We start from the raw sequence: 23,649 nt of genomic DNA, 5'->3' as shown, positions 1-23,649 counted from the left end.
ATTTTTAGGTGATGAGTCTTATTTTAAGTGGAAAGAGATTAGTTTTGACTAGAAATGAGACATTTTGACAAGAAATAAGACAAATATTCTTGGAAAGATGTTGAGTTTTTGCAGTGTTGATCTGTTCTCTGAGGAACAACAAACAGGGAAACAGCGACTCTTTCTTTCACACGGTTTATTTACAATCTGTTTCCAAATCACAAAACTTTACACAAATCTGATATCAGACATTCAACAAAAGGCCTTTAGTTTGTCGGGGTGCTGACGCCCCCCATGAGGATTAAGATCGACAACAACAGATGAAGTTATCAGTAAAAACTGTTACATGAAGTGGCTACTTCCTCTCCTTCTCCTGTAAACAACGTGACACTGAAGATGCAGAGAAAATCACAGTCGGGTCAGAAACAACACAACGTTTCACAGACACGTTGAAGGTCCAGATGTTCAGGTCCAGATGTTCCCACCAAATCCACTCCTGAACCTCCATCTGGACCGGGACCGTTCCTCCTCCTCCTTCTTCCTTCTCCCAACACTGCAAAAACTCTGAATCTTTCCAAGAATATTTGTCTCATTTCTTGTCAAAATGTCTCATTTCTAGTCAAAACTAATCTCTTTCCACTTAAAATAAGACTCATCACCTAAAAATTAACTTGTTTTTAGATCATTTTCACTTGTTTCAACTAATTTTCACTTGAAATAAGTAGAAAAATCTGCCAGTGAAAGCAAGTTTTTTATGCATAAAAGAAAAACTTGCTCCACTATCAGATTTTTCTACTTATTTCAAGTGAAAATCTGCTTGAAAGAAGTAAAAAGTGTCTAAAAACAAGCTGCTTTTAATGTGATGAGTCTTATTTTAAGTAGAATGAGGTTTGTAGCGACTAGAAATAAGACAAATATTCTTGGTAAGATGTTGAGTTTTTGCAGTGAAAGCAGCGCTCAGACGTTCAGACGTTCAGACGTGGTCGGGAACCGTCTGCAGAGCTTCTTCTGGGTTTCTGTTGATGTCCACGTTCTGCAACAACAACAACACAACACAAACACTGAGAGGTTGTTCACCTCACTGTGAACAACGACCAGAGCATACAAAGGGTTAAAAACGAACTACTATGCTAAGCTTTGTACCTGAGCGCCGGTGTGATCGGGTCGCGTGACGTTTTCAAAGCGCCGTAACAAAACCGCTCGGTCACCTGCAGCGCTGCTGTCGGCTTCACTGGGAAGTCGAGATTAGAAACTCTCTCCCACTTTCTGTTTGACGTCGATAGACCGAGTAAAACCGGAGATACGATGCTGTTAATTTGAGCGTAAAAGTGGGATGAGAGGGGCAGGTGCCATTTTTTTTGTCAGTTTACAAAACAGAAAGAAAGTGCTGGAATCAGCTGATGCTAATCTACGTCATCTTTGTCTGGGCTGAGAGGAGTTACAAACATTGACACTTTTAAACGTAGGCTAAAAACCCATCTTTTTAATCTGGCTTTTATGCTATAGTCTCATAGTGATTTTATTCTGTTTTACTGTTATCTTTCTCCTATTTCTATCCTGCATTTTATTCTATTCTATTTTATAAAATGTAATTGTTGTTAAAAGTTGTTATTTTATTTATCTATTTTCTATTTCTATATTTTATTTTTTTCTTATCTTTTTCTTGTTTTACCTCCTATATATATATTGTTCAATCAAAATGTAAAGCACTTTGAACGGCATCTATTTGCTTTGAAAGGTGCTATATAAATAAAATTTGATTGATTGATTGATTGATTGAATTTGTTAATAAAGTGAAAAAATAATTCAGATCATATAGGTGAAGTTCTGCTGGGAAATAAAAAGATACTAAACGACGAAATGATTGTGGAGAATATTTTTCTATGTGGTCTATTAATAAAGGTCAAATCAAAAGTATTTGAAAACAACCGAAGCAGTCTCAGACCTCTAAGGGTTAAAGGAGCAGTCACTGAAACTAAAACAGCTGTTGGAAAAATGACTTAATGATCCAGCCTCAGTGTGTAAACTGTAACCGTATATAATAATTTCATCAATACACTCAGACGTATGAAACTGTTGGCAGATCTAAGTGTTGAGTCTGTGGAAACTCACCTCGGGCTTGTTTCTGTGAGTGTTGACGGCTTCAATGTTGAGGAAAAAGGACTCGATCTTACATCCTGCAGTGTGAAGAGAGAGAGAGGAGAGAACAGAGTCGGTACACTGCAAAAATTCGAAATCTTACCAAGAATATTTGTCTTATTTCTAGTCAAAATGTCATTTCTAGTCAAAATAATTCTAATTATACTTAAAATAAGACTAAACACATTAAAAAGTAGCTTGTTTTTAGACTTTTTACTTTTTTCAAGCAAATTTTCCACTTGAAATAAGTAGAAAAATCTGACAGTGGAGCAAGTTTTTCTTTCTTATTACAAGCACAAAAAACTTGCTTTCACTGGCAGATTTTTCTACTTATTTCAATTGAAAATTAGTTTGAAACAAGTGAAAATGATCTAAAAACAAGTTCATTTTTAGGTGATGAGTCTTATTTTAAGTGGAAAGAGATTAGTTTTGACTAGAAATGAGACATTTTGACAAGAAATAAGACAAATATTCTTGGAGAGATTTTGAGTTTTTGCAGTGTAGAGGTTTTTACAGAGAGACGGGAGTTGTGTAGGATGATGGAGGACACACACAACGCGACCTACCGTAGGCTATCGGTGTGAGTTTGAGCACCGTGTGGAGAGGACATCGTAGATACGGCAGCTCGGCTGCAGAGGGACGAAGACGAGAAGGTTAACGTCTCAACCCAACAACGTAACTCTGGGTTAAACATTAGAGATCTGTGTTCATATAAGGTTATAAAGTCAGTGTGTCTGTGTCCTAATGCAGGGAAGAGTGCAACATCATCAACTTTGATAAAAGGACCGGTTTAATTTACCTCTTTAATTTGGTAAATCTCCAAATTACAGCTGCACACAACTTTTCATGTTGAGCTCTTTTAAAGAACTTTTTTTTAAAAATCGTAATCTTGGATTTGCACTGTAAATCCTCTAAATTGTCTTAATAGCTAAAAAAAAAAAAAAAAAAGTCAAACAATAATTTAAAAAGTGATAACTTTTCTGAAGAAGAAAAAAGTTTAAAAAAATTCTAGGAAAAAGTGGTAAAATTTCAAAGAAAAGTTGTGGACCCCTTGAACCCTGTCAACCCTCCCACTTTGAGAACCACTGACATTTACTTTAGTTAGATAGTTTTGTTGTACTGGGTATAGTGAAGTATTTATGCATTTACAGTGGTATACTGAGTAAACCTGAGTATCACATAGACTACACTATGAAGCTGAGCAGAATAATATGGGCTAGACCAGTAATGACTGGTTCTATTGGCTGGATATAAATGACATCATAGTATGATATAAATGACATGACATCATAGTGTGATATAAATGACATCATAGTGTGATATAAGTGACATTATGGTCTGTACCTCCAGGTTTATCCAGGAAGTAAGCCAGCAGGCAGCGCATGATGGCCTGGTGACAGACCACCAGGACGTTCTCCTGACGCTCCAGCTCCATGATGACCGGCTCCAAGCGGTGGACCAGGTCCTCGTACGACTGCAGAGGAACGGTGTGTTAAAGGGATAGTTCACCCAAGATTGAAATTTCACTCATGATCTCCTCCCCCTCATGTGGACTAAGGGCTGGGAGAAGTTTCAGAGTCCTCCGTGGCTTCTCTGAGTTACAGGGGGTCTCGGCGTAGCAGTGCATGTCCATATGACGGTTGCAAATGGATACCAACTGTCTTCGTAACAAAAAGACACACCAAAAAACATCCAGATACCTCCATGCTGCTCGTATGTAATGTCCGTCTTGTATTGAAGCCCCGAAATGCGAAATTGTTCCGAAAAAAATTAAATAAGTCTATATTTTAAGCTTGTTTGTAGCGGAAGCTTCTCGAAAACAAGCTACAAAACAAGCTTGAAATATAGACTTATTTAATTTTTTTCGGGACAATTTCTCATGTCGGGGCTTCAATACAAGACGGACATTACAGATGAGCAGCATGGAGGTATTTGGATGTTTTTTGGTGTGTCTTTTTGTTACGAAGACAGTTGGTATCCATTTGCAACCGTCATATGGACATGCAGTGCTACGCCGAGACCCCCTGTAACTCAGAGAAGCCACGGAGGACTCTGAAACTTCTACTTAAAAGTCTCCGACGCAGCGCCACAGTGTGTGTCCAGAGTTATTCCTACCTCGCCCTTGGGGTAACGATAACGATACTTGTCCTGGTCTCTGAGGGCAAACTCCTCCGGGAAGTTCTCCTGGATCTCCTCGTAGGTCAGCTCCTCACACACTCCCTGAGAGAGAGAGAGAGAGTCATGTTGCATCATCACATCGTTTGTGGTGAACACACACACGGTCTGAAATACACACCACCAGTCTTTTCATTTATTTGTATGTCATTTTGTGCTTTATGTGAACAGTTATGTCTCTTATTACTGTCGTCCTTTATTCCTCTGTGGTTGTGTAAAGGGTTAAAAACTAAGTTCATTGAGGTTAAAAAAGATGTTAAAAATACATTTAATTCATAGAGAAGAAAGGATTAAAAACAGTATACTGTAGACAGAAAATATGTTGTCATTTAAGTAGTTGTACAGTTCATTGTGTGTTAAAAAATACTGAGTGCATTAAAAATTGTGTTGGAAATGGTTTAACAAAAAGAAAACTAGACATCCCTATGAATATGTTTTTTTTTTCATTTTTTTTTTCATTTTATTGTGTCAAAAAATGGGATTTCAGTTCTCATTTCATTGAACTGTTGTTGTTTTTACTCTCACATGTCAGTAGGGGGCGCCGTGTAGCCTCTGTGTGTTTACATACAGGTGGTTTAACTTCTCTAGTGTCTGTGTCCCAAAACAAGGGTCAAGAGTATCGAAGCTACTTGTGTAAAATACAGCTGAGTAATTTTGTGTTTTAACTGCTTTAAGGTCAGGAAAGACAAGGGTTTGTTTTGTGTTGTGTTGTTTTGTTGTGGTGACGGGCTGAAGTGTCACGTTTTATTAGGTTTTGTGATAATTAATAACGTGCGTGTTTGGCTTTATGAGAATAAATCCTGCAGTCGTGCTAAACAGAAGCCGATGTCATTCTAACCCTCTTTGTGTTTACAACCAGACTAGATGCTTTAAAGTGCTTCACAAATAAAGTTGGACTGGATTGAATCAGAAGAAAAGATGCCCGGTGTCTAGCAGGAGAGAAAACCAGGATGAATATATATGTGTTTTGTGTCACCAGCTTGTTCATCATCTGAACATAAGTTCTCATTTTGCTTGAAGGCACCGTTAATGAAAAACAAAGTTATTTTTATTTTCATTCATTATATTCCTATTTAATTTAATTTAATTTTTAGACCAGAAAAAAAACCCCATCACTATGTGCAATAATAACCCCCCCGCCCCATCCACGATTGCACTTTGATATTTTTTTAGCCATATATATATATATTTATATTTCTTTTAATATCTTGGTTGCCCTATATTTATAAATGTCTATATCTATATATTGTTTACCAGTCCACCACAGTGTGCACGGCATGTGTGAGTGTGTTTGTTTGTATGTACTGCTGCTGTAACTTGCAAATTTCCCCGTCGTGGGATGAATAAAGGCATACTTTACTTTACATTACTTTACTTTACTTTACATTACTTTTAGCGCCACACACGGGCCTGGAGGACGTACTGCAGCGTTTAGAGTTGTTTTCAGTGGATCAGAGTGGACGTGTGTGTTTCTGGAAACAATGTCGTATTTACAGATAAAACTTTTTCTAAACCAACAAGAAAAAGATGGTTTTAGGTGAAGCTCCGTTTCCTTTTAGTCTGTTTAATAAACGTCGATACTGTTTTCTCATTTGGGCTCCTCTATGTGGTGGAGTTTGATCCCGTTGTGTGAAACTCACAGCGTTGATCTCGTTGAGAGCTTTCCACTGCTCGTACTGCATCCCCACAGCCTCTGCAGTCTGGATGGTCCTCTTCATGTGGCTCGTCCACACCTTCAGGTCCTTGATGTTCTGGCTCTTGATGAAGGCTCCCAGGGCGTTGCCGTACTGCAGAGAGAGAGACAGAGAGAGAACTGTTAAAACCTCAGCAGGTTGGTGGTTCACTGCAAAAACTCTACATCTTTCCAAGAATATTTGCCTTATTTCTTGTCAAAATGTCTCATTCTAGTCAAAACTAAACTCTTTTCATTTAAAATAAGACTCATCACCTAAAAATGAACTTGTTTTTAGATCATTTTCACTTGTTTCAAACTAATTTCCACTTGAAATAAGTAGAAAAATCTGCCAGTGAAAGCAAGTTAATGTTTTTTTGTGTTTATAATAGGAAAAAGAAAAACTTGCTCCACTATCAGATTTTTCCAAGTGAAAATCTGCTTGAAAGAAGTAAAAAGTGTCTAAAAACAAGCTGCTTTTTAATGTGATGAGTCTTATTTTAAAGCCCCTGTACAGACTTAGTGTTGATTCCCCTGTGGACGAAAGCGGTGGAATGAAGACTGCATTTCCCACCGTCATGAAGACGTTTGTCTGGCTGGCGAGTGTAGATTTGTTTTGGAAACGTCGGAAAGAAGACGGGACTTACGTCTTTTTTTTTTTTAGCAGCGTATAATGTATCTACACTGCAAAAACTCAAAATCTTACCAAGAATATTTGTCTCATTTCCAGTCAAAAATGTAATTTCTAGTCAAAATAAATCTCATTATATTTAAAATAAGACTCATCACATTAAAAGCAGCTTGTTTTTAGACACTTTTTACTTCTTCCAAGCAGATTTTCACTTGAAATAAGTAGAAAAATCTGATAGTGGAGCAAGTTTTTCTTTCTTATTACAAGCACAAAAAACTTTCACTGGCAGATTTTTCTACTTGAAAAAACGTGAAAATTTGTTTGAAACAAGTGAAAATGATCTAAAAACAAGTTAATTTTTAGGTGATGAGTCTTATTTTAAGTGGAAAGAGATTAGTTTTGACTAGAAATGAGACATTTTGACAAGAAATAAGACAAATATTCTTGGAAAGATGTAGAGTTTTTGCAGTGTATTCATATGGTTTGGTCAGTGGTGCGACCCGACCATGCCTTCCAGAGGTCTAGAATTAGACGACTTAGAAATAGCGTATCTTCACACTGATGGGCTCGTTTGCTGTTGTAGGTAACAGAGACACATCAGCAGAAACCACAGACTTTTGCCTATCCAGTTAAAAGCTCCATAACGGGGCTTTAAAGGGATAGTTCACCCAAAATTCAAATTTCACTCATTATCTCCTCCCCCTCATGTGGACTAAGAGCTGTGAGAAGTTTCAGAGTCCTCCGTGGCTTCTCTGAGTTACAGGGGGGGGGGTCCGCGCAGCAGTATTTGTCCATATAATGGTTGTCAATGGATACCAACTTTCTTCGTAACAAAAAGACACACCAAAAAACATCCAAACACCTCCATGCTGCTCGTATGTAATGTCCGTCTTGTATTGAAGCCCTGAAATGCGAAATTGTTCCGAAAAAAATTAAATAAGTCGCCGGTGTCAGTGCGATTACTGACACCGGCGCAAATCACGCGAGATTTGGACGGACCAGGAAGAGGAGCTTCGAGAAGCTTCCGCTACAAAACAAGCTTGAAATATAGACTTATTTAATTTTTTTCAGAACAATTTCTCATGTCGGGGCTTCAATACAAGAGGGACATTACATACGAGCAGCATGGAGGTATTTGGATGTTTTTTGGTGTGTCTTTTTGTTACGAAGACAGTTGGTATCCATTTGCAACCGTCATATGGACATGCACTGCTACGCCGAGACCCCCTGTAACTCAGAGAAGCCACGGAGGACTCTGAAACTTCTCCCAGCCCTTAGTCCACATGAGGGGGGAGTGAAATTCGAATTGTGGGTGAACTATCCTTTTAACCCTGTGAGCTCTGACCTTCTGTCCTCGGGGCGAGAGGCCGGAGTCTCCCCCGATGCGACCCAGCAGGTTGAGTTCACTCTCTCCGTGGCGGCTCAGGTAGATGCATCTGGGCGTGACGTGGATGTTCATGAGGTAGTAGACGATCCGGCTCTGGATGTGGTCCTGGACCCGGTTCACCAGGTACCGACTGCCCACGTCGAAGATCTTGATGTAGGAGAGTTTCCTGTCCACATTCAGAGGAATAAAGATTAAAAACTACACTGCAAAAACTCAAAATCTTACCAAGAATATTCGTCTTATTTCTAGTCAAAACAAATCTCATTCTACTTAAAATCAGACTCATCACATTAAAAGCAGCTTGTTTTGACACTTTTTACCTCTTTTAAATCTATTTTCACTTGAAATAAGTAGAAAAATCTGATAGTGGAGCAAGTTTTTCTTTCTTTCTTTCTTTCTTTCTTTCTTTCTTTCTTTCTTTCTTTCTTTCTTTCTTTCTTTCTTTCTACAGACTTGCTTTCACTGGCAGATTTTTCTACTTATTTCAATTGAAAATTAGTTTGAAACAAGTGAAAATGATCTAAAAACAAGTTCATTTTTAGGTGATGAGTCTTATTTTAAGTGGAAAGAGTTTAGTTTTGACTAGAAATGAGACATTTTGACAAGAAATAAGACAAATATTCTTGGAAAGATTTAGAGTTTTTGCAGTGCAATGAAGATTAGTGGGAAAAACCCACTGCCCCCCTTTGATATCACACAAGGAGAAAGGCATTGTGGGAGATTACCGGTCCTTCTCGTCGTCTATGGGCGTGTACGAGGCTCTGTAGCAGTCGATGCGCTGGACGAAGTCTTCCATGGCTTCTTCTATGTCACGATCCACGTAATCTGGACTCCCAAACTTCACTTGCTGGAAAGAAACGTTTTAAAAAATTCAACAACACATCTCACTTTCTGATTGACTGAGTTACACTAAGATTAAAACATGTCTGATCTGACAGAATGACAGTGATGTAACGGTGAATCTCACCTTGATATTCTCTGCAACGATCTCTGGGTCGTCACAGATCGACTCCACGAAGAACACCTGCATCAGGAATCAATTAAACGACTTCATTTCAACATGTTTTCTATTCAACACTTAGGTTTTCATGTGTGAATTATGAAAGCCCACTTTCTTTACTCTTTACTTCTAACCTTAAGAAAATATTTTAAGTTTAACCTTTTTAATTATTAGTACACTGCCCATCCAAAAAAAACACCTGGATTTAACTAAGCTAACAGGTCAGAGCCTCCCATTGGGTCATTACTGCATGGATGGTGATGCTTCAGCTATGTTGCATGTATGCGTCCAATGTGACCACAGAGTCCAGACCTGAACCCCATTGGGAATCTTTGAAAAATGAATGCAACTCTGGAGGAAAATACATGTTGTGACATTGCAGAAGCTTATCGCCCTAATCAAAGGTACAGTAAAGGAGGAAATATTAGAGTGTGTGACTTTTTATTTTTGGACGGGCAGTGTATTTTTCCTGATGATTTTGATGTACAACACAGAAGACATGTGATTAATTGTAATTTTCTGCATGTAAATCACTGTTTGTCAAATCTATTAATAATATTGTTCCCTGGATGAAACTTGTTATCAAGTAGCTGGACACAAGTTCCTCAGGTGTTTAGCACAGGGGTTCTCAACTAGTCTCACTCTGGGCTCCACATCTTCCCATGGTCATTAAGTAGTGACCCACTTTTATAGAATTCAAACCAAGAATTTTTTTTTTAAAGCCTTTAAAAACTCATTTAGCTCTTTATTGAGCAAAGTGCATTTCAGAGCACATGAATGAAACTGAGGAGTTACCATGACAACTGCATGTACGGAAGTGAATAAAAAAATATCAAACTGCACAAAATGGAGACCAACAAAACGATATATTTGACTTCTGATGCATCTCTGCATTCAGAGCATGTTCACTAAAGTGAATAAATATCAAACTGCACAAAATAAAGACCCACAAAACAAAACAAAACAAGAAACTGATATCTTTGCATTCAGAGCAAATGGAGCAAATAATCAGAAAGTGAGGAGGAGCATTACAACTGCATGTGTTCACGTGTCTCGTGCCTTTCAAAATAAGTTATTTTTCAAAATAAAAGACATGTCCAACATCAGATGTGCATTAAATATTATTTACTTTTTTGACCAGCTGTCTGCGACCCATCCAGAACGGGTCTAGACCCACTTTTGGGTCCCGACCCACCAGTTGAGAACCACTGGTTTAGTGTACCTGACGTTTTGTCTCCTAGGTGACGGTTTTATGGGGTTTAAAGGACAGAGACAGATTCACACAGGCCTAACCCTAACCCTCAACATCTGTCCACAGATGTGTCTGAACCCGTTTGATACCCAGACCTCATCTCTTCAGCATCAGAGCTGAGCTCACCTTGTAGCCCTTCTCCTTAGCGAAGGCCATGATGACCGTCCTCCTCTCCCTGGTGGTGTTGGTGGCGTCAAACACCTGGAACACAGGACACGGCTGTTACCTTAGTTACACACAGGACACGGCTGTTACCTTAGTTACACACAGGACACGGCTGTTACCTTAGTTACACACAGGACACGGCTGTTATACACATCACACGCTGCTAGAATATTTACAAGTAAAGTTCATTTTATAATAATTATTATTAATCCAGCAGCTGAATTCAGCACTACGGTGTCTTTAAAACTCCTCAGCGTAATTTTTTTCAACACAGACTTTAACAGGAGAAAATCCTGACGTCATTATTTAGTTTAGTTTCTTCTACTCACAGCGACTTGTCCCTGCTCCTTAGAGAAGTAGGAGGCCACGTCTTTGAGGGCGGCTGAAGCACACGCTCTGAGAGAGGAAACACACGATGACAAGTCAGATAACACACACACACACACACACACACACACACACACACATATAAAACTCTGTGTGGTCCTTACTTGCGGATGGTCATGGCCTCTTCATTGTCTGGTTTAAAGAACTCAAAGTTCTTGTAGATCTTCACAGCTTCTCGTCTGTACTGACCCACGTTGAACACTGGTGACAACAGAAGAACTGAGGTTAAAACTTATTTAATTAACTCTGTCTTTACATCAGGGGTTAAAATCACAAGACCCCAGCGTTATATAATAATAATAGTTTTCATGCAGTTTTGCATGAATTTAGCTCTAAAACAACTCAACCGACAAATAAATAAAGGTAACGAACCTACTGCTATGACTACACTGCAAAAACTCAAAATCTTACCAAGAATATTTGTCTTATTTCTAGTCAAAACAAATCTCATTATAACTAAAATAAGTATATTTATACATATATATACATAGTTATACGTAAAAAAGCAGCTTGTTTTTAGACACTTTTTACTTCTTTCAAGCTGATTTTCACTTGAAATAAGTAGAAAAATCTGATAGTGGAACAAGTTTTTCTTCCTTATTACAAGCACAAAAATCCTGCTTTCACTGGCCGATTTTTCTACTTATTTCAAGTTAAATTAGGCTTGAAAGAAGTAAAAAGTGTTTAGTTTTGACTTGAAATGAGACATTTTGACAAGAAATAAGACAAATATTCTTGGGAAGATTTTGAGTTTTTGCAGTGTATAGGGATTATGGCAATGGGCCAATTTGACAAAATGTTGAGCTATCCCTTTAATTATAGGCGCCTTCCAGGACACTCAAGGTCACTGTACAAAAAGACAGGACAAACACAACTAATAAAGTTTAAAACATAACAAAACATCAGTAAAGTGCAACTCTGCCCTCTGACCTTTGACCCTCTCTTTCCCGCCAAACTTTGTTCTTCGCCTGAACAAAGACATCATTTCTTTTGTTTACTTATTAAGCATTATATTGTTTTAAATGTTTTTATATTGATACCTGAGTTAAACCTAGCTTATATGTGAATCACCAAAATTGCCAATACATTAATTGAGAGAAAAAAAATAATGTTTTCTTTATTATTTCATCGTAATAAAAAAAAAATCTTCCTCTATCTGCACCGAGCCTCATCATCTCTGTTGTGTGAATGAGCACATCGGTCCAGATGTGCAGTGACATCACCACCACTGACCTCTGGTAGGAACTCCGATCCAGTTCAGGTAGCGGGTCAGCTTCTTGGAGATGTAGGTCTTCCCCCGCGCCGGCAGACCCACCATCACGATCAGCGTAGGAGAGTTACAGAACTGAGGCACCGAGGCTGCAACCACCACACACACACACACACACACACACACACATAGAGGTGTTAAAGGAATATGTAGGAGCCATTCTGGACTTTTATTTTGGTATGTATTTTTGTGTCTTATTTTGTAACTTCCGCTCACTCAGGAAGTGAGGTGGGTCATAGGTCACGGGAGCTTATTTAAACCGAGCTAACGATCGGCAGGTGTTGCTGATTGGAAGCAAACAATTCTTTGACCGTGACATGCTGTGCTGTGACATGAAGACCTGTTCCACTGGTTTGTACAAATAAATCCCTTTTTTATGGTAAACTTTGTTGTGGCAATTGGGTTTACTAGCACCATGCACGCGTCAACTATAAGCTAACTACATCAGCAACAGTGAGTGACTCTCTTTTATGGCAAGAGGAAAAGAAGTCACTACATTAAGTCAAAGAATTTGCTTCATTTGTGGACTGAGGAAAGCATGGTGGGAGCGAGCGGCCGTTCATGCCGAGTGGAGTGGGTTTGAGCCACGCCACGCCACCTTGCTGCTGTCTCCAGGGCTATTGGGGCTGTTGCCACAGCGGAGCTGTCCGAACTGCTGGCCCTCACCAAAGCCATAGGGGCTGCGGTGGGGCGAGGGGAGCGGCTGCTGAGCTGTGGGTCGCCGACGGCGCGGAGCGCTTGGTGTGGAGGAGCTGCGGAGCAGAGCTGCAGGTCATCACCGGTGCGGATCGGAGCCATAGGGGCTGCGGGTCGTCATCGGGGTGGAGCGGCTGGAGCTACGCGGCGGAAACAGCGGCTGCGGCGCGGAGCGATTGGCGCTGTGGGTCGACAACGGAGCAGCGGCGGCGGAGCAGAGCGGCTGGAGCTGCGGGCACCGTGGCTATAGGGGCCGCGGGTCGTCATTGGAGCTGCCAGCTGTTACCGTTGCTATTGGGGCTGCGGTCAGCGGAGCTGCCGGCCGTCACCGTGACCATTGCGGCCGCGGGTCGTGGCTATTGGGGCCATGGGTCGTCAGCGGAGCTGCCCGCCGTCGCCGTGGCTATTGGGGCCATGGGTTGTCGTCGGAGCTGTGGGAGCTACCTGCCAGCCGTCACCGTGGCCATTGGAGCTGTGGTAGCTACTATATGAAACATGAACTTGACTGTTTTTGATTTGTGTAAATTATGGCTCCTCATATGTATATTTTGTAAATTGTTTTGTCTACCGCCAGAAAGCAATTTAGGGGCCGGTGTAGGAGCCATTCTGGACTTTTATTTTGGTATGTATTTTTGTGTCTTATTTTGTAACTTCCGCTCACTCAGGAAGTGAGGTGGGTCATAGGTCACGGGAGCTTATTTAAACCGAGCTAACGATCGGCAGGTGTTGCTGATTGGAAGCAAACAATTCTTTGACCGTGACATGCTGTGCTGTGACATGAAGACCTGTTCCACTGGTTTGTACAAATAAATCCCTTTTTTATGGTAAACTTTGTTGTGGCAATTGGGTTTACTAGCACCATGCACGCGTCAACTATAAGCTAACTACATCAGCAACAGTGAGTGACTCTCTTTTATGGCAAGAGGAAAAGAAGTCACTACAGAATAGTTCACCAAATAATGAAATCCAGTCATTATTGCCTCCCCCTCATGCTGATGAATACTCTGGAGTAGTTTTTTTTGCACTAATCACTTTTATTTGCACTTTCTCCTCGCACTGGCACTTATGCTGAATGTGACGCTGCTGGGCATTGTCCTCCCCGTATATTGCATTGTACGGTATTGTGTGTATTATTTATTTATTGTGGTGTATGTGGTGGGAGTACTGCATTGTTTCTCTGTGAGAGCATAACCAAGACACATTCCTATCAACTTGATTCTACTTGTTGACATGGCAATAAACCTTTGAATCTTGAATCTTGAATCTTATTCCTCAAAGGTCATCTGGAAGTCAACAGGGCCTGACACAAAAACGTCCATAAAACTACACAACAACCATTTAATATTCCTCCACACTGCTCGTCCACTGCAATCCAAGAGTCCTGAAGGGAGATAGTCCAGAGTTTACTGGAAACTACCTCATTGAGGCAAATCTGGTCGCATTTCAAATTCAATACAGGACTGTTGAGGCTGTAAAAACGTCCTAAATGAGGTATTTTCCAGTAAACTCTGGACCAACCCCCTTCAGGACAGTCAGTTTTTTCCCCAGTTTATTGTCACTTATTTTCCCTTGAAGAGCACCTTGAGCTATTCTACACATTTTTTTCACCTTTTTTCCTTTGGCCTCTGCAGCACTCGCCCTCCCCCTCATTTTTTCCCCTTCAGGACACTTGGATTGCAGTGGACGAGCAGTGTGGAGGAATATTAAAGGGACAAGGAGGAGTTTCTATTTGGTTATAAAAAAGTCTCATATTAATGTGGATGAATCTACGTTATGGCTCCATTTTTGGCTCCATTTTAGATAAATCTATGGTTTTGTCTCTATGGTTATTTTGTTATTATTAGTGGTGGTGGAAATGCTGGGCGAGCCGACCAGCGTTTCTTTACTTTCGGTTTCGTGGCGAGTCATGAGAATAACGCCGCCGTATGAATCTCCGTTTATGGTGGGAACTACGACGGTATGTGATCGTCTTCCAACCTCTGACTTTAATTCTTGATGAATGAAAACATGAGTCTGTCTTGCACCGGTCAAAGAATTTCACGGTGCGGAGGCTCATAAATGTAGTGTGGAAACACTTCGCTTTTCCAAAACTCCTCGTTGTCCCTTTAAATGGTTGTTGTGTAGTTTTATGGAGGTTTTTGTGTCGGGCCCTATTACTCTCATATAAAGTTTTGGTTGGACTAGGAACCGGCCTCCCGGGTCTCCAGATGACCTTTGAGGAATAAAAAACTACTCCAGAGTATTCATCAGCATGAGGGGGAGGCAACAATGACTGAATCTCATGTTTTATTCCTTTAACATGTGGCTGTTACTGCTGCTTTACATGTGATGTGTTTACATCAGCGTCACGTTCAGCTGATCAAATCCCTCTGTGAGGCTCCGCTCTGCAGGACGTGTGTGTGTGTGTGTGTGTGTGTGTGTGTGTGTGTGTGTGTGTGTGTGTGTGTGTGTGTGTGGCTGCCAAGGTAATCTTCATTAGGAGAGAATGAGAGCGCGGCGCTGCAGCTCAGATGTCTGTGTCTGATCTGGCTGCTCGTCGTCTGGCAGCGCGCCGTGACACACAAAACTGTCCGAGCAACAACTAAACACAACAAACTCACAAGTTCAACAACACGTCGTCACACACATTCAATTACTGATCATCTGCAGAAACTAAACTAACAAGCGGCACAGTGGCCCCGAACTTTACATTTCAGGAGCACAAGCAGAGAATTTAGGGGCAAAAATCAACTTTTCCTCACATTTCCTTTTCATTCATGATCCTCATGCACCTCGTCCAGACTCTTTGAGTGTTAGAAAGGAAGAAAAAAAAGCAAATGCACTGGTTGCACATGTGCAGGTAGTAATTTACTTGCACTGTATCAAATTTAGGGGCAAACTGCCTCCATTTAGGGGAGAGATATTCAAATATACTGTATACACCTGTGAAGATGTGGAAAGAAAAGAAGACAGAAACAACCGGAGCAGCTTGAAGTGAACAAACCACTGCTGTTAAACCTCAGCTCTGCACAACAAGTGTCCCTAAATATAAAGATAAATCCGTCTGTATCACTGGATACATCCCAGAACCTAGATCTGACTACAGAGATGTGGAGCCGCCGCTCGAAGGAAAAGAAACTCCTCACACACACTTCAGAGCGTGTGTGTGTGTCTCACTCAGTCATGACCCAGTTGTTGCATGTTTGTCTGTGTCTGGGCTTTAAAGGCCCCATGGCATGAAAAATGTGATTTTGGTTATGTTTTGGTGCTTGGGGAGGTCTCTGGGCCACGTATATAGATGATATAGATGTATATAGATAGACGTATAAACTGCCCCATGCATCAAACTGGTCATAAACGGAGAAACACACACCGCCCATTTGTAGGAACTGTCCCTTTAAGACGAGCAGATAGCACTTCCTCCTTTCTGTGATGTCACACACAAGGTAACTCCGCCCACCGCGACCAGTTGTTTTTTTTTCAATTTTTATGAATGCGGCTTAGGTTTCAGTTACTTGCCTGTGATTGGCCCGACCACATGCCACTCAAAAACAGTGAGCCAATCAGAGGAGAGGTGCTCATTCTCTCTTCTGATTGGCCAAATGACCTGTGGCTGCTAGAGCTCCAGAAAGAGGCAACAGAAAGGGGCAGTAGAAACCATATGAAGCAGATCACAGCTACTCAAAACCAATGATACATCTTGTTAGGGAAATAAACCCAGAGAAAAGTGCACAGCATGGGCCTTTAAAAGAAAAGAAAGCAGCCGGTGGTTTCTCCAGCAGCAGCAGGACAGCTCGGCTCGGTGCCGGTGGAGCTGCAGAACCAGACCGAGTCCAGATGAAACCGCGTGTGGAGTGAGCGTCGGCCTCCAGGTTGTTCCATTATGAATGAATGAATGAATGGAGGAGGAAGCTGCTGCGTCAGCACAACGCTCAGAGGACCTGAGGTCACGTCAGACTGAGCAGAGAGACTGATCTGATCTGATCTGGATCAGCCTGGCACCGGTCCCGGTCCCTCAGACCGTCGGGCCTGAGCTCAGACCTGAAGGAGCAGACGGCCCGAGCTGAAGGGTCACTAGGCGAGGCAGTTTTATTACTATAGCCCGTTTTTACCAACAGTTTGTCTCAAAGGGCTTTACATCCCATCATAACAACATCCTCTGTCCTTAGACCCTCACATCCACTGAGGAAAAACTCCATCAACTCCTGCTAACATTTCCATATTTCAATATATTTTGCACATTCTGTGTTATAAACTATAAACTGTTTTCTTGTCTGTAACAACATCTATGTCCCGTCTGTCCGTCCTGGGTGAGGGATCCCTCCTCTGTTGCTCACCCTGAGCTTTCTCCTGGTTTTCCCTGTTAAAAGGGTTTTCCATGGAGTTTTTCCTCAGTGGATGTGAGGGTCTAAGGACAGAGGATGTTGTTATGATGGGATGTGAAGCCCTTTGAGACAAACTGGTGGTAAAAAAACGGGCTATACAAATAAAACTGCCTTGCCATGGAAAAAACCCTTTTAACAGGGAAAACCAGGAGAAAGCTCAGGGTGAGCAACAGAGGAGGGACAGAGATGTTGTTACAGACAAGACAACAGTTACACTACAACACAACACAACACAACACAGCAGCAGCAGCAGCAGCAACCAGACTGAGCTCCAGACTCACGTACATCCCCTCCGGCGGTTGCGGTTCAGGTTGCAGCCCATCCACGGGACCCAGATCTTGAGCAGCGGCGTCTGCGTGAGCGTCTTGTGCTCGGTGACGGTGAGAGCCATGAGGCCGACGGAGAGGACAGCAGCTCTGTCACCGTCTGCTGCTGCTGTGTGCATGTGTCTGCTTCAGCAAACACCACGACCTAGTGCAGTCAGCTGACTGTTGCTAAGGAGAAACACTTGGTGGAGCAGGAAGGGGGGGGGGGGGGGGGGGCTGAGGCCATGCTGCTCGTCTGGCCTCTCCATCTGGTTCAGGTTAGGACTGACCTGAGAGCAGCAGCTGGCAGCACACTGCAAAAACTCTACATCTTTCCAAGAAAATTTGTCTTAATTCTTGTCAAAATGTCTCAATTTTAGTCAAAACTAATCTCTTTCCACTTAAAATAAGACTCATCATCTAAAAATTAACTTGTTTTTAGATCATTTTCACTTGTTTCAAACTAATTTTCACTTGAAATAAGTAGAAAAATCTGCCAGTGAAAACAAGTTTATTGTGCTTGTAATAAGAAAGAAAAACCTGCTCCACTATCAGATTTTTCTACTTATTTCAAGTGAAATATTTGCTTGAAGAAGCAGAAGAAGCAGGAGAAGGAGAAGAAGTGGTGGTGGGACACAAGTGGAGCAGCTGAGGGAACAAACCCCTCATGAATTCAGATTAGCAGAGTCAGAGCTGCACGAGCTGTTTACTAATGAGACGAGTCGGAGCTCCAACTCTTTCATTTAAATCATTTTCCAGGACTTGTCCAGCTGCTTCAGTCTGACAGACGTTATCACACCACACGCCAACACATAGAGGTGTTGTTTTCCACGGTTGAACCTCATTTTGTACATTTAACCAGTTTATTTCTATGTTTCTTCCTCTCTCAGCCCCAGAAGTCTGGTTTAAAGGGATAGTTCAACATTTTGGCAGATTGGCCCATTGCCATAATCCCTATAGTCATAGCAGTAGGTTCGTTACCTTTAAACTACCAGCAGAACTGAAATCAGCCCCAACTGTCAGCACTTTTAAATCCAGGTTAAAAACATTTCTCTTTTCACGTGCTTATGGCTGAGAACTTAAAACTTTATCTATTTTCTTTTATTTTACTTTTATTTGCGGTAACACTTTACAATAAGGTACACAAAATTAGAGTACTAGTTAATGAGGAACTAATGAAGAACTAATGAGTAGTTAGTGAGGAATTGAGGTACACAAAATTACAGTAGTTACTAAGGAACTAAGGTACACAACATTACAGTAGTTACTGAGGAACTACTGATTAATTAACTATTAGTTAATGGTCAGTTCTTCAGGAACCCCTGATCAAATTTCAGAGGAGGAGTTACTGAGGAACTAATGAGGAACTATTAATGATCAGTTCTTCATTAACTCATGATCAAATTTCATAGAAAGTTAATCACAACTTGATGATTAGTGAACTAGTTACTTCATCAGTACAGAATCATTACTCAATAACATGTCCAGTAGTTAACCTTTATGACCTAAAGTGACACATAATGAGTGGTTTTTCATTTCTTCATCTTCATCTTTACATTAGTAGTTCCAAAAAGATCACAGACAGCAGGATTCTTTAGAAGATTTTATTCATTAATTTCAGACCACATACACATCAATATGACAATCCATGTTGCCTTCGAAATAAATATGATGTTTGTCACATGTTTGGTAGGCTAAATGAATGTATCATGGGGCTGTGTAGTACTGTATACTGATCACACCGTGGTTCACAGTAAAGTTGTTTGAGGTGCACAAAATTTAGAGTAGTTATTTACTATGAAACAAATTTGGAATGAATGAGGAACTCACTATTAGTTAATGGTGAGTTCTTCAGTAACTCCTAATCAAGTTACTGAGGAACTAACTATTACTTAATCATTAGTTACCCTTTTTGTGTACCTTATAGTAAAGTGAGACATCAAAATGAGTAGGTAATGAGTACTGAATCATTACTTAATCATTAGTCGTGCTGCTGACGTATCAGCTGGCCGATAAATAGCTGATAAATGACACGTCAGCAGCATGTCGGATGAGGCTTCTGAGGAAGACTGGAGTCACAGTCGAAACTGTCAAGCAGGTAACATCACCCTTGATTTCATTGTCTGAACAAAAGAAAAATATAACTAAGGGTAACTAATGATTCAGTAATGATTCAGTACTCGTTACCTACTCATTTTGATGTCTCACTTTACCTTAAGGTACACAAAAAGGGTAACTAATGATTAAGTAATAGTTAGTTCCTCAGTAATTTCATTAGGAGTTACTGAAGAACTCACCATTAACTAATAGTGAGTTCCTCATTCATTCCAAATTTGTTTCATAGTAAATAACTACTCTAAATTTTGTGCACCTCAAACAACTTTACTGTGAACCACGGTGTGATCAGTATACAGTACTACACAGCCCCATGATACATTCATTTAGCCTACCAAACATGTGACAAACATCATATTTATTTCGAAGGCAACATGGATTGTCATATTGATGTGTATGTGGTCTGAAATTAATGAATAAAATCTTCTAAAGAATCCTGCTGTCTGTGATCTTTTTAAGGAACTACTAATGTAAAGATGAAGATGAAGAAATGAAAAACCACTCATTATGTGTCACTTTAGGTCATAAAGGTTAACTACTGGACATGTTATTGAGTAATGATTCTGTACTGATGAAGTAACTAGTTCACTAATCATCAAGTTGTGATTAACTTTCTATGAAATTTGATCATGAGTTAATGAAGAACTGATCATTAATAGTTCCTCATTAGTTCCTCAGTAACTCCTCCTCTGAAATTTGATCAGGGGTTCCTGAAGAACTGACCATTAACTAATAGTTAATTAATCAGTAGTTCCTCAGTAACTACTCTACTTTTGTGTACCTTAGTTCCTCAGTAGGCTAACTACTGTAATTTTGTGTACCTCAATTCCTCACTAACTACTCATTAGTTCCTCATTAGTTCTTCATTAGTTCCTCAGTAACTACTGTAATTTTGTGTACCTTATTGTAAAGTGTTACCGCATTTGCTCTTGCTTTTAACTCTGTTTTTAGTGTTTTGTTTGTTTTTATTCTGTCTTATGCTTCTTTTTTTTAATGTTTTGTCTTCATGTAAAGCACATTGAGTTGCCTTGGTATGAAATGCGCTATATAAATAAAGATGCCTTGCCTTGCCTTAATTGTCGGTGCAAGTTATTTTTAGAGCGGTGGAGCAGAGCCGTGAGCTGCTCAGAGCTACGCTACGGAGGCTCATTATGGGATTTCTTGGTTTCCCTCATCAAACTCATCAAATACACAATCCAACAACTCCACAACGCTCTGGTGGACAAGTTGTGAGCTGCACATTCACCACGCTATGAGATAATAACACAACGTTACCACACAGAGTTGTTTTAGAGGGAAATCCAGAGACTGTTGATGAAAAACTGTCCCTGAAGGCAACGTGCATCAGTGGTTTTGCATGAATTTCCCTCTAAAACAACTCTGTGTGGTAACGTTGTGTTATTATCTCATAGTGTGGTGAATGTGCAGCTCACAACTTGTCCACCAGAGTGTTGTGGAGTTGTTGGATTGTGTATTTGATGAGTTTGATGAGGGAAACCAAGAAATCCCATAATGAGCCTCCGTAGCGTAGCTCTGAGCAGCTCACGGCTCTGCTCCGCCGTTCTAAAAATAGCTTGCACCGACAATTAAAGGTAACGAACCTACTGCTATGACTATAGGGATTATGGCAATGGGCCAATTTGACTAAATGTTGAACTATCCCTTAGATGTGCAGTCTGTGGCTCTTGAACTTATCTATGAAATTAAAAAAAAAAAAAAAAATATGAGAAATTTATTATAGAACAACACAAAAACATGTAGTTTTAGTGTTTAACCCAGGCCGCTCCAGCTCTGAGCTGCTCCTCCATCCGTCCCTCAGCAGCTCCAACACTGGAAACACTCAGCAACTCAAAGTCCACAGTTTTCATTGGAAAATAAATCCCTTTCCAGGACAATTTTCCAGGACATTTTACTTTTTTTTCTCATTTTCCGTGTGTTTTCCACAACTGTAAAACTGGTCAACCATTATCCAGGTGTTCCAGCTTTTCCAGTACACATAGGAACCCTGTACTGTAAGTGTGGTGGCAGGTTTCAGTTCTGGTGTCTGACCAGCAGGGGGCAGTGTCAACATGAACCTGAGATCTGGCATCATCCAGGAACGTGACACTTCACTATCATTCACTCAGATCTTAAAAACGCTGCATGTGTTGGACCGCTGTGTGCATTACAACAGCTGGTTAGCAGAAACCAGTCTTACTGTTGGTGCTGGAAACAGACTGGGAATCATTAAAGCTACCGGGTCTGGATGGGAAATGGAAAGTGTAACGACCAGTTGAATAATCCTGCATAATCAGCATCAAAATAAACTTGTAGAACATTCTGGGTCGGAGCTGAAGGCGACAGAGTGGAAACACGTCGACCCCAATAACTGGGTCAGTGCTTCAGGCCGGTGTGGATCAAGTGATCAAGTCCTTTAAACAGGCAACGCTTTAGCAATATACCTGAAGTTCATTTTATTAAATATGCTTGAGTATAGGTATAGCAAGTATACTGTATGGACGATGTACTTGTAGCATACCAGAAAATATACTAATTTAATACTTCTTCGGACTAAATTGGAACATTTTAAGTTTCTACAAGTATACTTTATAGGTCGTTTTAAGTTTTCAAAAGTACACTTCCATGTATATTCCCTCGGTTTTAGTATAAAATGAGTTCACCTGTAGTAACTTTACTTGTTGCTAAGGAACACATCATTTATGAAGCTTCGGTCCGTGTTCAAAGTCTAACGAGCCGTTTTCTCCTGAGTAGCGATCACAGAGACACTGAGAACACTGTTATCTAATTGTCTACCCTCCTATGTGCAGCACTTTGGTCGACTGCTGTCGTTTTAAATGTGCTATACAAATAAATGCTGACTTGACTTGACTTGACTTGACAACCAGTAACAGCCAGATCTTCCTGTTCTGGGATCAGATCAACCATTAAGAGACGGGAACGTGTTACTGTACAAACCCAACACACACACACACACACACACACACACACACACACATGGAGGGTTCTTACACTTCTCTTTTATTCACAACTTCCCCCTGAATCTGTGGGTTTTTCAAGAAGTCTGATAATCAGCCGGCGGTCTGAGAGAGACGACGTCGTCATCTTTATCTGGTGTTTGCAGAACCTGAGTGTCTGAAACAACCTCAGATCAGATCAGATCATCATCTCTAATCTCTAATCCTGCAAATCATTCACCTGTAAACAGACTGACTAACACAACACAACACAACACAACACCACGCTTCAGTCTTCTTTACCTAAACATGGAAGTTGCTTCACTGCTGCTGCAGCGTGACATCACAGACTCTATTTTTACTCCTTCAGTCAGTGTGAGTCTGTCTTGTCAGCTTTGTGTGTCATGAAAGAGCAGAAGCCTTGCAGTGTGTTGTGTTGTGTAGTTGTAGCGGCGTGCTGTCAGCAGCAGCAGCAGCAGTGATCTCACCTGCGCTGTCACAGCGGCTGCGGAGCCTCACATGCTCCAGCTGGGGGGGGGGCAGCTCCATGGTCCGACCGAGGGAAGCAGCAGCAGCAGCAGCAGCAGAGCGGCTCAACAACACATCCACACAATCCACACACACGGGGGGTTATGTGGCCGGGGGCGACGGGACCGATGCTCTTTTTTAAGAAACTAAATGCCAAAGTATTCCCAACTCAATCCAACCCCCACACCCCTCTGCCCCCTCCCCCTCCCCGCCGTCTCTTTTCCCTCGTACACATGGACATATGATAGCAGCACACTGGGCTTGGCCTTTACTGTTTGCCAGGGCCAGAGTTCACAACGTACACACACGCAGAGAGAGAGCGCGTCATAACAAGTGCAAAGGTCTCTGAGGAGGAGACGGTGGTTGTGCAGGGAGACGCGGCGGGGACACGGCCGTCCCTTATCATCATCATGTCATGGAGGTCAGTGTTGTGTCAGCTGTAGGGCCATCGCTGTATATACACACATACTGTATATACAGTGGCATGCAAATGTTTGGGCCCCCTCTGTTTAAAATGTCTGTTAATGTGAACAGTTCATCAAGTGGAAGATATTAAAGGTGTAACTCAAAATCTTTTTAAAAAGAACAAGAAGCCAGCAACACTCAACCACAGACTGGTTTGGACAGTCA

The 23,649-nt window shown here is 41.1% G+C and overlaps 1 protein-coding gene and 1 pseudogene across 3 annotated transcripts in view; both read right to left on the bottom strand.

Annotated features, from left to right (window-relative positions):
• LOC146985221 (P2Y purinoceptor 1-like) overlaps nucleotides 1-23,649 on the bottom strand; it is a 254,253-nt pseudogene that overhangs the window by 221,737 nt on the left and 8,867 nt on the right. The window lies entirely within an intron of this gene.
• pfkfb1 (6-phosphofructo-2-kinase/fructose-2,6-biphosphatase 1) lies at nucleotides 161-23,296 on the bottom strand. 2 transcript variants are annotated; one of them, XM_085782971.1, is made up of 14 exons: nucleotides 22,980-23,296; nucleotides 12,021-12,146; nucleotides 10,892-10,988; nucleotides 10,730-10,796; nucleotides 10,362-10,436; nucleotides 8,951-9,007; nucleotides 8,709-8,830; nucleotides 7,942-8,149; nucleotides 5,934-6,080; nucleotides 4,234-4,338; nucleotides 3,463-3,592; nucleotides 2,685-2,747; nucleotides 2,092-2,156; nucleotides 161-1,012 (listed from the first exon to the last, which is right to left on the bottom strand). In XM_085782971.1, exons 1-14 carry the CDS (start codon nucleotides 23,038-23,040, stop codon nucleotides 953-955), a joined length of 1,383 nt encoding a protein of 460 aa, XP_085639097.1. In that variant the 5' UTR covers nucleotides 23,041-23,296; the 3' UTR covers nucleotides 161-952. The 2 variants fall into 2 exon arrangements, with proteins under 2 accessions (XP_085639097.1, XP_085639098.1); XM_085782972.1 differs by lacking the exon at nucleotides 22,980-23,296 and adding an exon at nucleotides 17,403-17,511.

This window comes from Trachurus japonicus, chromosome 7 (genome assembly GCF_045865225.1).
Source record: "Trachurus japonicus isolate A0001 chromosome 7, Traja_1.0".
Taxonomy (NCBI): Eukaryota; Metazoa; Chordata; class Actinopteri; order Carangiformes; family Carangidae; genus Trachurus; species Trachurus japonicus.
The sequence above is the reverse complement of the archived record's forward strand: the minus strand, read 5'-3'. Positions and strand labels throughout refer to the sequence as shown.

Bases quoted from the DNA above. Each gene is read 5' to 3' on its own strand.
- pfkfb1 (XM_085782972.1), bottom strand. From the start codon at position 17,508: ATGGCTCTCACCGTCACCGAGCACAAGACGCTCACGCAGACGCCGCTG. The intron at 8,831-8,950 runs GTGAGATTCACC...GTTTCTTTCCAG, and splicing joins TCGTTGCAGAGAATATCAAG to CAAGTGAAGTTTGGGAGTCC. The intron at 8,150-8,708 runs GTAATCTCCCAC...GAATGTGGACAG, and splicing joins ATAGACGACGAGAAGGACCG to GAAACTCTCCTACATCAAGA.